Source organism: Azolla caroliniana, unplaced genomic scaffold (genome assembly GCF_043228905.1).
Source record: "Azolla caroliniana isolate FFs.n. ecotype wild unplaced genomic scaffold, voAzoCaro1.0.p SCAF_605, whole genome shotgun sequence".
NCBI classification, from domain to species: Eukaryota; Viridiplantae; Streptophyta; class Polypodiopsida; order Salviniales; family Salviniaceae; genus Azolla; species Azolla caroliniana.
Genome location: NW_028231040.1, coordinates 504 through 18829, shown reverse-complemented (window position 1 = coordinate 18829; position 18326 = coordinate 504). Strand labels below are relative to the sequence as shown.

The 18326-nt window shown below is 41.8% G+C and overlaps 2 protein-coding genes across 5 annotated transcripts; both read left to right on the top strand.

Annotated features, from left to right (window-relative positions):
* Positions 1–495: 495 nt before the first annotated feature.
* Positions 496–3980, top strand: LOC147847882 (uncharacterized). Of its 4 annotated transcripts, none has more exons than XM_087338768.1 (5): positions 496–965; positions 1425–1628; positions 1983–2559; positions 2670–2844; positions 2997–3980. In XM_087338768.1, exons 1-5 carry the CDS (start codon positions 530–532, stop codon positions 3939–3941), a joined length of 2337 nt encoding a protein of 778 aa, XP_087194894.1. In that variant the 5' UTR covers positions 496–529; the 3' UTR covers positions 3942–3980. The 4 variants fall into 4 exon arrangements, with proteins under 4 accessions (XP_087194894.1, XP_087194896.1, XP_087194895.1 ...); XM_087338770.1 differs by having other exon boundaries at positions 2667–2844; positions 3021–3980; XM_087338769.1 differs by having other exon boundaries at positions 2667–2844; positions 3018–3980.
* A 5767-nt stretch (positions 3981–9747) lies between these two features.
* LOC147847881 (protein OBERON 4-like) lies at positions 9748–14104 on the top strand. The gene is made up of 2 exons (XM_087338766.1): positions 9748–12983; positions 13352–14104. Exons 1-2 carry the CDS (start codon positions 9782–9784, stop codon positions 13897–13899), a joined length of 3750 nt encoding a protein of 1249 aa, XP_087194892.1. The 5' UTR covers positions 9748–9781; the 3' UTR covers positions 13900–14104.
* Positions 14105–18326: the final 4222 nt, after the last annotated feature.

Below are 18326 nucleotides of genomic sequence, written 5' to 3'. Positions count from 1 at the left end.
TGTTTCTCTCTGCAGCACACTCTTCATCAGTCAAATTTAATACACACACACACACACACACACACACACACACACACACACACACACACCCCTTTAGCTATGGCTTCTGCTTGCCATTCAGCCTGCAGCACCCGATCATCCTCTGCACCATAATTCAGCTTGCATTTTTCTTTTCTTTTCTTTTCTTTTTCCTTTTCCTTTTTTCCCTCCCACCTTTCTTCCTCTCTCTTCTAAGTTCCCTCTCCCCTTCCCTGACAGACAGGTTCTAATTATCTACCAGTAATTCCTTCTGTTCTTCATTGAACTCTGCTCCCACCCCACTCTACTCTTTCCCCCTTCATTTGCAGAAGCTCTGCATCAACCCCCCCCTGATTTGTCCTTTCTCAGATTCTGGATCCGCCATCTCTAATTATAGTTCCCCCCCCCCCCCTTGTCAGCTTACATTAAGATACGCATAAAAAACCATTTCTTCCCCCTCAAGCTTCTGACATTTATACTGTGTCCTCCTGCATTACCACAAAACATTCCCATGGACTTCGATCCACGAGGCGATGACAGGTTCGGATCGATGAAGCTCGCGGCCCGCACCGATCTCGTCTCTTTTCCCCTGAAAATGGTGGCCAACTTCGGGAGCAGCAATGCCGGGCCGATGAATAATATGGTGTCGGTGGGCGGCGTGTCTTTAGTCCGTAGCAATTCGATGGCCGGCCAACCGGACAATAACAATGGCCGGCCACTCGGAGGTGCGGGATGCTCCCCGACCACGAGCTCGACCACATCCGACGGTTGTGCATTACTCGGGAATGATGGGAGCTATACCAATATGCAGCAGGACCAGCAGGAAGCTGCCGCCATGAGGTCCTACATCATGAGCTCTTCGTGTGGCCGCTCCATGAATGCCGAAGCTCTTGCAATGGCCTCCTACATGGGCAATGCACAAAGAGCCATGGGGTTATACAATCAAGGTAAAAAAATTAAAAAAAACTCCCCCCCTATGGATCATCCATGGGGGTTCAGTATTACCCACCACAATTCATTCCATTTTGTACACTATTCATCCATAATTGAGAATGGACCCCACAAAAAAAATTCCCGATCCTTGGCGAATCCCTAATTGCGATGTCCCGAATTGGCACAAATTAACTGCCATGGAATCAGCACAATTAATTGTCATGGATCGAAACCCTAAAAGCCTTCAAACCAATGCACAATTGTCATGTTGGGGTCTACCTTAGTTACTCATACAAACCAACCTTATAGCCATATACGATTATCATTGCAATCAGAAAGTCTAGCTTCTTCGCTATAATCCTAGTAATGTATTAGCCCTAACTATATATATATTCCTCCATCAGCTAAATCTAATGCTACTAGTGACACACACAAAAAACATCTTTATGTGATTCTTTGTTGTTGTCTCCTAGGTCACGGGGCGAATTATATGATGATGGCGGCCGGAGGGGGTGTTGCGCATGATGCCGATCTGATGGCACAGGCGGCCAATATTTTTACGGCGAGCCAGCTTCGCGAGCTTCAGTTGCACGCACTCATATTCAAGCACCTCATGTGCGGCGTGAACGTGCCCCCCGAGCTCTCCCTCCCCATCCGGACGAGTGTCGCGGCTAGCCGTAAGTGACAATCCACATTCCTTTCTTTAGGGTTTGCTCAAGTTTAGACAAATTTTGTGTTTTTTCTTTCTTTCTTTCTTTAGGGATTGCTCAATTTCCCATTTCTCAAGGTAGAGTTTGCACAAGGGAGACAGAGTTATGCATATATACATACATATATATATATATATATATATATAAGATGCATAAAATGTTCTGGTATAGTTAAGGTGCATTGGGGCATATTTTTTTTAAAGTCACATTACAAAACCTTCTCCACTGTCATTGTTAAAAACTGCTTGACATTAATCAGTGATGGGAGACTAGCTGTGTTGATTAGATATGATAAATAACAACATATTTGGTGGTGGGCAGTTGGATGGGGTCATTTTCACTTGGGGTATGGCGGCAATTCGTTCGACCCGGAGCCCGGCCGATGCCGCCGCACTGACGGCAAGAAGTGGCGGTGCTCCCGGGACGTGGTCCCGGATCAGAAGTACTGCGAGCGCCACATGCATAGAGGCCGGCATAGGGCACGGAAGCTAGCTCCCGAGGCCGGCCAGTTAGCCGCCAACACGAACACGGCAACTACCAATAGCGGGTCATCTATAAATCCCTCGTCCGCCACCGCCTCGGCCGCGATGCCTAATTCTGGCATCTCATGCGCTAGTGGTGGTGGTGGTGGTAGCCGATTGGGTGGCCAGCTACCACCAACGTCCGGCCATTCTGCGCCCGGCACGCCGCTCCGCCATCCAGCCACCTCCAGCTTCATCAATCCAGTAGGAGGAGGAGGAGGCCACCAAATGTCCGGCCATGCCACCGGAGGAGGAGGAGGAGGCGGTGCGCTCTCCATCGCCTCCACCACGGCAGCTAGTTTCCCAAATCAGCACCACCACCATCAATTTGGCGGTGGTGGCACGAGTACACCTCCATCCACGAGGCCCGATTTGCGGTGAGTGTAGGCTTTTGCAGCCGCCCTGATTTCTAAGCTTTTTTCTTCGGACCAACAACAGCTAACAAATTGTTGGGTTGTGTAAAAATCGACCATGGAATTTGTAGTAGTTATGTATGTGGGACCGACTTAGGCAGCCAAGAGCCGAGTACTTTCTTCTCCGATGCTCGTGGGCTCAGCCTCGAGTCGCCATCGAGCTTGAGCAGCGGGATGTCGGCACACGGGGGATCAGCCGGTGCCATCAATGAGCCCAGTCTAATGATGAGATCTGTGATGCAATCTAAGGTAGTAATTAAGACCTTTGAGACTAAGCTCAATTTGTATGTGGAGGGACATATAAAATGTAGGAATTCCCAGCCATTGTTAGAACTTAGGTCTAGCATTTCTGAGTCAGATTCATAATACAAACCCTATATTTTTTCTGGTGTTTTGACAAGAATCCTCCTCCTCATTACCAGCAGCAGCAGGAGCAGGCGCAGTCTTTTCTCGGGGCATTCGATGACAATGCGGCCGGGCGAGACCCGGACCAGGCGGGACAGCCACTCCGGCACTTCTTCGACGATTGGCCACGGAGCCGGCCGGACGCAACATCGTCCACGGGGCTCGCCTGGCCGGCTGACGAAGATGTGATGGACCAAAACCTGGTGGATGATGAGCACCGGACGAACAGGGGCTCGTCCACGACACAGCTGTCGATCTCGATCCCAATTGGGTGCCAGGCAGGCGGGGGGGCAGAGCGGTTTGGGGGTTCGGCATCGTCGTCGAATGGGAGCTCGCCACGTGGCAAGCTGGCTGGCCCGGCCTTGAAGTTGTCGATGATGTCATCGTCGAACGCAAGCGGCCAGGGAGGCGGGGGCGGGTCGGGGGATCAATTAGAAGCGGCCGCGACACACATGGGACTGGGGGTGGGCACTCTGCTGGCCAATGAAGAAGAGGTGGCTATAATTCAGCACGAGCAACCGCGGTCGGAGGAAGGGGTTTTCTTGGCGGGCCGGTCGGGGGGTCCGGGTCATCACGGCGGCACTACCATGTCATGGGTGCCCATCACGTGGGGCGGCCGCAACCACCACAACGATCATAACAGCGGAAACTCGGGTGTGGGCGGGCCACTGGCCGAGGTTCTGCACAATTCGAGCAACAGCAGTACGCCGAGAGGGCGGCCGGCCTCGGCCAAGAACCACCACCACCACCACCACAATGGTGGGGCAGGCTCCTCGGGCGCGCCTCTCAACCTGATGGGCGGGGGCGCTACCGGGAGATCCGAGCAAGGTGGCTGGCATACAGATGGGTGTACCGCCACGAGCCCGACGGCACCTCCGGGCCAAATGCAGTACAGCACCTCCGGGGCTCCGGGTTCGGCATCCCCGCACCATCGCAGGTGATGTGGATATGGGATCAATCATCCATAACCATAACTATAACTATAACTATCCCCATCATCAATCACCTTCATTGCTTTCAAATTTGAGATCACTTACTTACACTGTCTGAATCAGCCCCCTAGCTCAGTAACTAACCCAATCATGTGTAATTCCTTCACATATCATTCAATGTATTACAAATGGCATGATCCCCCCGCCTCAATTCAGATTTATGTTACACCACCAACAGAAACATCATTAAAACACAGAAACAAAACCATGATATAGGCTTTAAAAATATATATATATACATATATTTTTTTGGGTCTGTACAGAAATTTGGATTTTAACACTACCAATTGGCAGCTTGCATTTGCAGGGCAGGGCTTTCCCATGACCAGCAAAAAAGCAAGCAATTTTGGGTTTGCTAATCTTATCACTAAAAATTACTAATCAACACACGTCTTTGCTTCTTAAAGATTAAGCTCAAGGTTAATTTTTAAGATCAAGCCTAAGATCAATATCTCAAAGTAAAAACTACTTTGACCACATATGGATTTCTTGATTTCTGTATAAACTTATCCACTACTACTTCTTGTGCCCTTTGTATGAATAGTGTGTATTTGCTTGCTACAATAGAAACATTTTGATCCTTTGGATCGGATCGGGAGTTGCTCGGATGCCGTTTACGTGCATTTAGAATGTCGGGCTCCGATATCCGTGCATTCGGAAGGACACAATACACCAGGATGTCTCCATGGTGCGCCCATTTGTAATATGTCTCCTTGTTTTTAAAAGTTTCTTATGTGACATATACATGGAGCCAGTAGTTGCCCAGATGCGGTATATGTGCATTGAGAATGGTGGTCTCGAGTAGCATTCGTGCATTCAGAATGACACAATACACCTAGGTCCAGGATGTCTTCATGGTGTGTCCCTTTTGTAATGTGTCTCCTTGTGTTAAAGTTTCTCATGTGACACATATATAGTCAATGCATTCACATGTTTGTTTTATTTTGCATTCTCATTGTCTTTTTCTTTTCATGTTTCTTGGAGAAAAGATATCCCAAGTCAAACAAGGCATCATTCACTTCAGAGAGTATGCGTTGCACAAACATTCCATTTCTTTGATTCGATCCGCGTTTCGAACTGAGTATCCGCGCATTCTGACTAGATACCTTCTTGCATGTGTTGTACTATGTGTCCTTGTATTAAAGTTTCTTATGTGACACATATGTTGTCAATTCTTTCATAGTAGACGCGTGTGTTTTTTAGCTCGTGGAATCTTGTTTCCCATTGTTTTAAAATGTAGGTATCAAAGTCACCAAAGACATGATACAGTGCACAAACTACATCCTCTCTTAGCCTGACTTTTAATATCCATGTGGTGTGTGTGTGTGTGTGTGTGTGTGTGTGTGACCTAGTGAGTAAACTATCCATAAGCTCATTGTCTCTTCACAAGATTTATCCATACCATTAAATTGTGTCTTTTTGCAAGTACCTAATGTAAATTTTAAGTTAGATTTGGAGAAAAAGAAAACACAATTTATTTGTGGTGTCGACCACTATGGCCAGATAACATAATAACAAAAACAATGGTTTTTAACCCAACCCATATTTGTTAACCTAAATATTAGATACCACTAAGATAAGTTTATTGACATGAGAGAAATATTGAAAAGAGATTTTCCTTGGTAGCATTGTCAAATAATGCCATGAGTTTGATCCCCACATTCTAATACAATACATTAATGCAATATTGGGATTTGAAAACCCCATTACAAGTAATATTTGAGCAAGACATCCTAATACAATAGGAAACATAGATATTGACCATGGCGTTGAGAAACAAGCATTGCAATACAATCAATCGGGGTATAAACCCCTCAAGGAGGTGTCTCAATGTGCTCATATCTCCAATAAAAAAGAGAGCCAAGAGAGGAATCTTCCATAACAAATTGTCGGGTCACCCAAGATTCATCATTAGACAGATGGTGATCAATCATATATCTTACAATATATTGTGTGTTAGCAACTACAACTCTCTTCAGTTGTTCCCCTAGCATGGCACGGTTGGTTTATGGACCTCATTGTTGGGATATACATCTATGTTGGCTTTCCCTAGCTCCAATTAACAAAAGAAAATTTTCAATTTGCCAATAACACATATGATGCCATGTGATAAGAGGGTCTTCATGTGTGAGATATGGTGCTTCATAGATGGTGTCAAGAGAAAGGTGTCTACTTCCCAAGGACTAGTCAGGGCCCAAGGGGTACTATTGACATCCAAATAGAGAAGATAATGTCCAATAACATAATTTATCTCTGTGAGTCATGGTAATTCAATAATGCATTTGATTGGTAATCAAAATGGGGTAACTTGTCTATGTCAAATAAATGTGGTCAACTTATGAAGATGTCTAGTGAGTGTTAACATGAATTATTTCCATGACCTAAAAGTTGGATGGGAGCTTGAAGATTGACATCACATACTTGTGTCCATCGTGTTATGGGGACATCAACGTAAATATATACTCGAGTATATTCAATGCATTTGCCAAAATAATACACTTTCAACTTTCAAGCATTGCATACTAGAATATATATACTTTTACTTGGGTGAAATGAAAACATGGTTTTGTGGTGGTAGGCTTAAATATATTTACAAATGTATACTCACACAAATAATGTATATATATTCTAAATTGTTTGTAATATCAAGAGAATAAAGTGCTCTACAAGAATCTATTTACAATATAATTGTTACAAAATTATGGTTTGTGTAACTTGAGAAACTGAAAATGTGCTACAACACAATTATGAAAACTATCCTTTATACATAGCATATGAGAATTTCGAGTCTCTCACTAGTTCAATCTAACAATTTCTTACTTACATACAAAGTTCCAATCTTGTAATTCTTAATTTTTTTTAAAAAAACACATAAACAATGATGGGTTGTGGATTCAAGCTGTTTTCATTTTGAAGTGTGGCTTAGACATTCATTTCCACAACTCGAGGTTTAACTCCATGAGTATAAAAGACCCTATAGCAATTGGGCTTTGCAATTTCGTTTACCCCAACCCAAGGGTTAAAAACAATCATATTGCCTTAGACAAGGCAATGCTCGCAATTGGGGCTATGAATGTGCACTCATGAGTCATAATATGTGACCACTATGCATAAATAAACTCATTAAATATACCCATTGAAACCCCATAAGGAGGACATTAATAATGGAACCTAAGTGACTTACTTAAACCGACCAACTAAATATATGTATCGAGTTCTCGAGTTCCCAAAACAAGGACAATAATAATGGAATCTAAGTGATTTTTGTAAACCATATGACTCTTGAACTTATTACACCCACTGATTGAAGAAGTTTGAAAAATAAAGCTTAAGACGTACGTGTAATTTTATTTTTTTTCCAAAAAAAGATACTACATTAGTATTAAGAAAGGCCCTAAGGCTATACATAAAAGATACTAGTACCTTTCAGTAGTGAGCCCCTTTTCTAAATTCTAATTGTCGGATTAAATAAATACTTCGGTGTAGAGTAGAACCATTCTACCTTATCAGAAATCGGCCTATAAAATATGTCTTTGTCCCAAATGGCATGAAACTCCAATCGTTTCAGTTCCGCCTATTGTGTATTACCTTTTATGTTATCCAAAGAACCTTTGAGATTAGGCACAATCAAGAGGTATCTATAATTGTGTAATCTTGCTCGTAATAAACTAGGAAGTAGAAGTAATCTTTAACTAGTTGAAGTGTGAGTAAATGAAATCCCATCGTTTATAACTATTTGGTATCGGTAAGTTAATTGGTTTGAAACCATGCACATGACCAAAAGCTCACACATTTGATATATTAATAACTTATTCCTTAGACACTGGTTTATATTATCAACGAAGCCCATGAGTTGGTATTGTCATGACAACATTTATATGCCAAATATTATTGTGTTTGCATATGATTTTCACAAGGGCGACAACTTCTCAGAGCCATTTGTCGAGGGTTCATGGGCAAAACACTCACACCATGACACTTTTCAATAGATTTGTGTGTGTGTGTGTGTAACAATTAAAGAGAATAAAATTAGTGCACTAGATGGCCCAATATATATATGTTTGCTTGATGATTAATGGCATTGTTGTTAAATACAATGTACACATAAGTGGTGTACGAGGTAAGTTGATATGACATGTACTCATTTACACTTGGTTTAGTGTTTGGCATTGTTGAGCGGAGGACCCTAATTGCATGATTACTAACTTATTTAAAGTACTATTTACTTAAATTCACAAATGGGGTAGTCACGAGACAATAAGAGAAAAAACACCAATATAGCCTAACTTTCTCTCAATAAACCATAATGTTGGTGAATATTTCATGCTTTCTAATAGATACCTAAGCTCCTTGTAATATTCTAAATAATACCATACAAAATCTAAGTGAGATAGGTAACAAACTCGAAAGAACTTTCCGCAACCTAATACACACATTTTTGGCACACTATATTTATAGTTATCATGTAGGCATTCATGATCGTTTGGCTTAGATTTTATATTTAAGAGTGAACTCATTGTGGGCCTTTGCTTACAGGGACGAAACATTCATAGTGTATACCTAGTGTAATCATTTTTAGATTTTGCAACAAGAAGGGAAAATGTTGCTCCAAAACTTTTGTCAACATTATGTGTGCGTGGTTATCTTACATGACAAAATACAATCACATTGTTGGTTATCTCCACCTAACAATGTGGCCTTATTGTTTGACCAGTACACATGTTTGTAAAATGCAACATGTTTGAACAAGAATTTTATTGCATGAAAGGTGTGCATAGATGGTAGAGGTTCAATGCGCATGAAGGATGTGGCATTATTTCCTGGTGTGATTCCCTTTTCCATGGTATACTATTATTGTCTTGCAATTTTAATAACCCAAATGTTTTGCCTTTTGGATACTTGAGCCAAATATGAAGACTAAGATCCATGCCATGATTTTAAGGGGACTAAGAGGTAAGGGGCATGCATCAAGGTGCATTACATGCTTGGGAAGAGTTTGCACCATCCATAAGCCTTGATAACAGCCATGAGGAAGAACACTAGAAAGAGGATACACATTACTTCGAAGGTGAGATAGTTCAAGGCTTGGTCTAATTATCCGCACACGTATTACTCAACTCATCAGAGGCCCTATGCACGTTGATGGTGCATTCCTGCTCTCTTCGTAGATTTATTGTCTTCTCTCCTTTATCAGATAAATAATCTTGAGTATGATAACGTATGATTTCCCCAAAGAGATTCAGATGGTCTAGGTCGTGGGCATTCTCATATCTCGGTCAATGAGTCGGTCGGTCAGGTAGGCTCCCTCTCTTCCATAGTTTCTTGGAGCCAAAACACATGAAAGGTGAATTTGGGGGCACGTCCAAGCAAAGGCCAGGTCTAGGTCTGGGTCTTGGGTCTTGGGTATGGGTCCAAAGGTCCGAGTACGAGTGTCCAAAGTCCGAGTGGGCGGACAAAGTCCATCCCACGTAGTCATAGCTTCTTCACTCCAACATACACGTTTTGTTTTTAAAAAAAAACTTGGGTTTCAAATTTTTGTGCAGCGTTGACAAAGAAAAAGGAATTCGAAAAGTAAAACAAAAATCCAAAGAAAAACAGAAATCAAAACTAATTTCTGTTCTGCAGCCCCCCACAGCAAAAAAAAAAAAAAAACAAAAAAAAACACAAATTTCTCAGGGCAGGCTATGGCGTTCTGAAGCTCTCTCTGTCTCTCTGTCTCTCTGTCTCTGTCTCTGTTTCTCTCTCACAGACACACACACACACACACACACAAGCACACGCACGCACTAATGGAATCCTCTTCGAAGCTTGAGGTAAGGAATAGATCTGACAGTAACCCTCTCCCTCAAAGCCATGACGCGGATTTCCACCTACGAAGCATCCATACCCATTCCCATTCCAGTGAACCAAACCTTCGTGGGAGCTCAGAAGCTATGAGCATCCCTCCCCGGAGGAGCTCTGAAACAGGGCAGAGGAAAAGACCACGGTCAAGGTCACGGTCACGGTCAAGGTCACGGTCAAGATCGAGGTCAAGGTCAAGGCCGAGGTCAAGGCCATCATCTTCCACTCCTGAATGCGAGTTTGACCCATCTAATGGTACGAGCTGTGATTTTGTAAGGAGAGACGTATGTAGGGTTTCACCTAGAAGTTCTATTGCTTCGGATGAAGATAGTCTTGCAAGAGTCAAAGAGATGGAGTGTGATCAGAGAGATGAGAGAATGCAAAGAATATCTAGTATGATGGATAACCATGCAATTTCTTCTTCATCAAAGTTCTCTCTCAGAAAAGACATGGATTCTACACATCTTGGTGATGTGAATGCTAGAACTTTGCCCAAGTCAAGATCGAACCCTTCCTACAAGGAAGAGTGTTACTATAAAGAAAAGGGTGATTATAACTCCATTAATGAGGATGGTATTAGGTCTCAAAAGAACAAACTTGCCGTTAATGGAGAGAATGGGACAGAGGCAAGACACCGAAATGTGGAAATGCAAAGAGAGAAGAGTCATCGCGGGGCTTTTGCCCACATCTCAAAGAAGCCTAGGCTAGATATGGCCAGTGAACAACAGAATAAGCTCTCTCAAATTCTTGACTTTGGGAAGGACAAAAAAGCAAAAGATGATGATGTAGTTATTTCTGAGGCCGATGATGCAATCAATGATGCCGTCTCAACTCTTAGAACAATGTCTCAGGTTAGTATCAAGGTACAAAATGAGAAAAAATCGATTTTAAATAAAAATGATGATGATAAGAGTGATATGGAAGAAGGTGAATTGGAGCCCGAAGGAAATGCTACTGAAAATGATGAAATACTAGATACCATGAATCCTACGGAAAATCAAGCAATATCTGATAGAGAAGGGGTGCATACATCCCCTACGCATGCTTTGGAAGGGAAGGAAGTTTTTGGAGATCCAATTGATACAGAAACTCAACCATGTAGAAGCAGTGAAGAAACATCGAGAGTTCAGGGTGGTTCTACGAAGCTGCAAACTCTAGCAAAAAATGAAATGAACTTGCATTTGCAATGTAAGGATATAGTAACATCTAGCAAGGAGACCCTTGAAATGGCAAAGGAAGTGATGACATTTCACCTCCTAGAGGAAAGAAAAGATATGAAGAGATGTGATCGGAACCATGTTGATGAAGTTAATGACTCGGGCAATGAATTAACATTGTCCCTTTTCACAAAATTAGCTACACGTGGTGAAAGCAGTGATATAGAGGGACATAATGTAGGGAATCTCAGCAGATCTGAAGAGCACCGAATGGAAGCCATTCACACCATGGAACAAAGAAAGGGTATGGATCTTTTGGGTGGCTTGGACAAAGAATCAAGTCAATATTCTAGCCAGAAGCAGAAGAAATCGAAGGTAGAGCCACTTCAGCTATCTTTGGCAATGCCAGGTACTAGTAATCCTCCAGATTTGGTGGTTCTGGCTGCAGAACCAGAGAGGAGTATACACTCTCTAACAAACACTCATACACAAACCCAGAATTTTTCTATGTCTCAGACTCATGCTAACTCGGATGGATTTACTTCATCGTTCTCTTTTTCACAATCTGAATCGTTTATACACAATCCGAGCTGTTCTTTGAATTGCACTTCGGTGGAAAACCAAGAACTTTCATGTGGTGGAAGCAAACAACAATTTTCCCAAGGAACTGAGCACATGTCTCATAGGAGCTGGCCAGCTGTTAACGGAAATCAACACGAAATGCATACAGTTACGAGTTTGTCTCGAGAAAGGTCTAAGAATAGGCATAGAAACCCACTCTATCAACGTGTTTTACAGAATGGCAGCATGCATCAGGGGTTTCCATCAGTTACTGGAAGCAATAGAAGCTCAGGAAGCAACCATATATCCCAACGGACTTGCCAATTCGTGCCGAAATTGGAAGGTCCAAAAATGGTAGAGTCAAGCATACAAGGCCTTGAGGGATCAGGAAAACAAGCATTAACACATGAGGAATTAATAAGGGAGAGAATCCGTCAGCAAAAAGCATGGTTTGCATCAAAACAAGAAGCATTATCCGGAAAAGTTGGATTTGATACAAATGTGCCGCATGGGAAGGACAAGTTCATTGATCCTTCGTCAGGTAATGCCAAGCCAGCCACCTCTCCAACAAATGATGATGTGCTAGAGGAGAGAAACACGTTTTGTGAAAAAATTGGGCTCCAAGAGATTGCAACACAACCAGTTGCAATTATGGCACAGAAACTGCAAGAGTTACCTGATAGCTTTCTCGAGGGTTTGAAAGGATTGGCACGCATGGTGCTATGTTGTTTCGAGAAGCGAGAAGAATTCATGATTCTGCAAGACAATATCAGAAAGCGGAAAGACTTGACAGAGAATGTCCTGTTGCGTGCACATCGTACACAACTAGAGATTCTTGTTGCGTTGAAAACTGGGATGCAAGCATATGTTGAAGGAAAGTCGAAGACACAAACATACAAGGCCCTTATAGATATCTTTTTACAAACCAAGTGTCCGAACACAGCATGCCAGCAGTCATTACCAGCTGGTGGATGCGAATGCACGATTTGCTCCAACAAAAGTGGTTTTTGCCATGAGTGCATGTGTGTAGTGTGCTTCAAGTTTGATTCAGATAACAACACTTGCCGATGGGTGGGTTGTGATGTTTGTTTGCATTGGTGTCATACAGATTGTGCCTTAAGAAAATCTTACATTGCACCCACTTCAAGTACACAAATTGCAACCGATGCTGCCGAGATGCAATACCACTGTGTTGGATGTGATCACAAGTCAGAATTGTTTGGATTTGTGAAGGAGGTGTTTCAAAAATGTGCTGAAGGCTGGGGTGCTGAGACACTTGCAAAAGAGCTTGACTGTGTTCGCAAGATCTTTCATGGAAGTGAAGGTATGAGAGGAAAACAGTTATGGTTGAAGGCAGAACAGATGTTACAGAAGCTTGAAAACAAGGTCAATGCAACCGAAGTTTGCAGGAGCATGTTGCGGTTCCTTAATGGTAAGATTGATCTCATGTTACTTTGACTGTTGTACCCTTTTTCAATGAGACACTAAGCATTTCCCACTAGGTGGGTGACTTCAAATGCAATGATGTTTCATCTGCCTTACGTAAATGTGCATCTATTTGTGCTCACTGCTCAGCTTGGTTAACATGTATTGCTATACAAGCGCTTATTTTCATAGCTGTTATGTATCATTAAAGGATAGAAACAAAATCTTTAGGAACTGCTTTTTGTATGTTTTAAGTGAGTGTTCTAAGGAGGATAAACTGTAATTTCAGTAAAGCAAAATATGTAATTTCAAGATAGGGCTACAACAATGGTAATGTACAAATATGTGCTAACATTATTTTTCAATTTCATACAGAAGGGGATGCTGAACTAACTGCTGGAACACCCGATAGAAAGCCTTCATTCCAGCCAAATGATTTGAATTCTGACCATCTCGAAACAATTGCTAAAGCTGCATCTAGTGGGGGTAAGAGACTTTCAGATATAGATAAAGCACAAGGAGGATTTCACAGCAATGATCAAAATCCAGGGAAAAAGAGAGGAGCCCAATTGCAATTTGATCGGGCTTTGAGAATGGCAGAGATTGATGATATTGAGAGTGCTGTACGGATCAAGCAAGCTGAATCAAATATGTTTCAGATGCGTGCAGATGAAGCTCGGCAAGAAGCAGGGGGGCTTCGACGCATTATCTCTGTAAAGTGCGAACAAATCGATAAAGATTATGAATGCAAGTGTGCGAAACTTAGGCTTGAGGAATCAGAAGAAAGGCGGCAAAAATGGTTTGATGAGTTGCAAACATTGGAGAGTTCACATCACGAATTCCAGAAGATGAAGAGTCGGATGGAATCGGATGTAAAAGAGTTGCTTCTAAAAATGGAACTAGCAAAACGACAATTCGCGTAAGAAAACAACACAAACAAAGAGTATTGAACTGTTTTTAGTGTTAGGTGTGGTGTGTTTTTTGTTTACAACTCTGATCGATGAGCTGAACAATGCTTGATCTGTAAATCAAGCAAGAAAACTTTCTCTCACTGCCAGTTTTTGTTGATCATGCTCTATGTAAGTATTTCATTTTCATTTTGAAGAAGAAAATGTGTTTGATCTATACAGCCATGGGTAGAAATTGCCTCGATGAAATTTGTTTCCTTTGTGTGCTTTGTAATAGATGGTAGTGATAGAAGGGAAACAAATACAGATATTTACTCATACATTTGTTTGCCTCCATATGTATGGGATTCAATAGAATGCTAAAACTTTTAGTGCGTTAGCATCAAAGTGTGTTTAAAGACAAATCCATCTTATAGCTATGCACAAAATAACATGTGCTTCTCTAGTCATCAAGTTCCATGTCCAAAAAATGTCCTTTCCACCATCTAGGCACTATCTTGAAAGAGCACCCATGGATAGCAACCGTTTGTTGTATTGACCGATTGTTGTAACTTCACTCCATATCTCTTGCATTAACATTACTTGATGCACGGTTTGGTTGGAGAAGACCCGTCTACATTGTTGTTTCCATAGAATCCAAACAGTTATTGGGTTGACCAATTCCAATTGTTGTAACTTAATTCTTGTCCTCCACGTGGAGTTATTAGTACTTTTGGGCCATGCTCTCATACTCTAGGCAATCTAGTCCATGTGTGTTGCATATTGTGCTTCTCAAAATCTTTGCTCCTTGAGATCGACTTCTAGATTTTCACTGTATCACGTAGTCATTTTTGCACATGATTTATTACATTGCACATACTCATGTTTATGGGTCCATGTATAGCAATAGATTTGTGCAAAATTGTGATAGCTTATTGAGCCATACATTGAACATGAGTTACTTTAGCCATAGATTAGATGTATAACTGATGGGATTTTTGGCCATTCTCTATTATTTCGTTTGGGTTTTAGCTATGTCTTGGTGCCTATTTTGCTCTCTATACCTTGTATAAACTAGTATACCCAATTCATTATTATGTACATGAGGGTTGGTTGATAGTATACTAGCCAAGCATTTCTATTCTTAATATTCGTCTGGAGAGTGGCATAACACTCTATGCAACATTCATACCTCAAACATTGTCACTTTTGCCTCTTGTCTATTAGTTATGCTGTGCAATTTACACCAACTAGAGAATACCAAATATGAGTGCAAGCAAGAATCAACAACACAATACCAACAATGAATTCTATTTACATGGATGAACATAGAATCACGCCTCAACTAGCCATAAATTGACAAGCACAAAATATTCTCCCTCGACTACAAATGTGCCATTTGGATGTCTTATATATGTTACATGATGGCTTGCTCCCTTGTTCAACTTTAATGTCCTATTTGTTGGGTCTCTAAATCAAGTTTCCTTAAAGGGGCCAACATGTCTCATACCTTAGAGTGTGCAATTCCAAGGGTCACTATCGAATCTTGAAGATTCACCTTCCTCTTGGTGGGTAACCAAGGGATTTGGAGATGTCGGTAATATGCTACGGGTTCCCAACATAAAAGCATTTGCCTCTATGTTGCATGCAACCCTTGAAGCCCTCAAAGGCGTCTTAAGTTAATATAAATTCAACACATATCTAATCATTACACTATTTAAAAAATATGATTTATCTTAACTAAATAGATAATGAGTGTAAACATATAAGGTATCCCAACAAATTAGATAAATATTACGTAAAAAAAAATCTTGATTAATTAGTGTGGAAAAGTTATAGAGAGGAAAGTGGCTCTTCTTGGATGCAAACGGGAGAGAATGAAGATGAAAATGTAGCCCCTAAAGTCATGGCACCCAAATGTCCTTTTTACATGAGAGTCATGCTCTTTTATACAAGTTGGAAACCCTAACGAGTCCTGTCCACATTACAACTCTATTAGCCATTAGTGATTCTTACATATTGTTGTCCATAAATTACAATATGATCATTGGCCTTATAAGGTTTTCACAACTAAAGAACATGACCTTATTTTCCTTAATAGTCTTCTAAACAATCATCCTTGACATATTAAAACTAGTCCTAAAGCCTAATTAAGCATATTTTATAGATGGTCTTTTGCTTGTTTCACATTTGCTGGACGATCAATGATATCACACACTTGTGAGACAATGGATTCAATGGAAGAATCCACCTTTGGATAGAGGACGCTATGATGAACAAAGGTTGTGGGTTTACACAATCAGGAGTAAGAGCTTGATCATGGCTAAGATGAGTTCATCTTCAACAAAAGCTCATCGAATATTGGTGTTGAGAATGGGGTTGACAGTTTTTTAGCAAACATGATCGCTTTGGTGTTTATGGGAAAATAGGGACCAATGATGGTTGATTTGGCATTCTCAGATGGAGTGGAATCAACAATATCTCGAGGGGTGTGCATGTGTTTAGTAAGTTCTTGTTCCCACTTAAAGACAAGATGAAAAATATCATAAGTCATACCCATCACTAGTTCTTGTTGGGAAACAAGTCCCTCCAGATGGGAGGTGTTGGTCAACCGGATCCAGACGAGGAACTAGATTGGTTGGGAAGACGTCCGACATGCATCCGGATTCGTGATCCAGTTGTAGCCGATTAGAGGCTATATTTGTAAATAACCATTACAGCGTATAAGAATATATATAGTTATGGCTAACATGTTAGTTGTGTTGTTGTAGAGTTAGTTATCACTATACAGAGTTGTAATCTGAGTGTGGAGGAGAAGAGTGTGAGTGTGTGTGTAACCGTCAGTTAGACGAAGATGAGCTCAAGGTTGTTGCTTGTGAGTCTCCTTGTATTCTCTCCTCCTATAGTGGAACAATTCGGAGTCTGTGGGCTCCCATGGTTTTTCCCATAGAGGGTTTTCCATGTTAATATCTTGTGTCACTGGGTTGTTGCATCATCTTTGTGTTTAGTACTCTGTTTTCCCTTCGTGTGCTTGCAATTCGGTTGTGCTTGAGCCCCATTTCCTAACAAACTGGTATCAGAGTGAAGGTTCATAGCCTTCAAGTGAAAGAAAATGGAAGACTCATTCGACGGAATGTTCAAGCTAACTGGTTCCAACTACTCTGCGTGGAAGTTGACGATGAGGGACATGTTGGTTGCCGATGCAATACGACAAGACCAAGGCTGACAAGATCGACACACCGACTTGGGAAGTCTTGCATCTAAAGGAAACAACATACATAAGGTGTTTTATAGACATGACTCTATACAACAGCTTTAACGAAGAGACATATGTCGATGTCCTTTGGAAGAAGATCGGGGTCATGTTTGAAAATAAGAACGTCGTAAATAGAGTCTCAGTTTTTAGGAAGATAGTGACACTGATATATCAGAATAGCTCAAGCATGGTTGAGCACCTGAATACCTTCCAAGGATTGATAAATCATACCACCTCTCTAGAAGTACCTCTAGCTGACGAGGTACTGGCATTGTTGTTGTTGGGATCCCTTTCGAACAATTGGGAGACGCTCATGGTGACCTTCGGAAACACAGGACCACAAGGGAAGCAATTGTCCCTAGAGATGGTGAAGTCAAGCTTGTTGAATGAAGAAGCTCGCCAGAAGGACAGAGAGTCCATATCCGATCATAAGGCCCTAGTCATAGAAGGTGACTCCTACAAAGGAAGGGGCTGGCAAAGAAGTCTGCAAAACAAGGACCTAGACCGAGGTCAAAGTCGAAGGGAAGACCCATGTGCTTCTATTGTGGGAAGCTGGGGCACTTCTAGAAGAATTGTTAGCACTACCAAAGAGACAAAGGGGGAGCTGATGGTGTTGAGCCGAAGAAGATTTTGGACAGCAAAAGCAGGTCCTTAGCAATCGCTGTGAGTGAGGAGGAGCTCTTGTTCATCAGGATGGGATCCAGAGGAGCCGGATCGGACGAGCCGAAGGAAGGAACCGGACCGGACTGGAAGGTATCCGGATCCAGGGACATATCTGCAAATATGTTTCTGGTGCTTGTAAAGGCTATATTTGTAAATAGTCTTAAAGTCATATAAGTATAAATATGACTTAGGGCAATCACTTTAGATGTGTGGTTGTTGTTGTTGTTAGTTGTATCATAGTTGTACAGAGAGAGAGAGAGAAGAGAAGCCGCCGGTTTGCGAAGATACAGAGCTCAAGGTTGTTGCCTCTGAATCTCTTGGGGTATCTCCTTTCTCATATAGTGATAGTTAGAGTCTGTGGGCTCCCGTGGTTTTCCCTATTAGGGTTTTCCACGTAAACATCTTGTGTTGTCTCTTCTCTGTAAGTGTACGAACCTCCATTTCTGTTTTGTTCTCTCATAAAGTGTTTGAGTCTCGGTTGTGGCCGAGCACTATTTTGCACAAACTGGTATAAGAGCTAACAAGAAAATGGAAGAGTCATTCG

Bases quoted from the DNA above. Each gene is read 5' to 3' on its own strand.
- LOC147847882 (XM_087338767.1), top strand. From the start codon at position 530: ATGGACTTCGATCCACGAGGCGATGACAGGTTCGGATCGATGAAGCTC. The intron at 966-1,424 runs GTAAAAAAATTA...GTTGTCTCCTAG, and splicing joins CATGGGGTTATACAATCAAG to GTCACGGGGCGAATTATATG. The intron at 2,560-2,666 runs GTGAGTGTAGGC...TGGAATTTGTAG, and splicing joins TCCACGAGGCCCGATTTGCG to TAGTTATGTATGTGGGACCG.
- LOC147847881 (XM_087338766.1), top strand. From the start codon at position 9,782: ATGGAATCCTCTTCGAAGCTTGAGGTAAGGAATAGATCTGACAGTAAC. The intron at 12,984-13,351 runs GTAAGATTGATC...AATTTCATACAG, and splicing joins CATGTTGCGGTTCCTTAATG to AAGGGGATGCTGAACTAACT.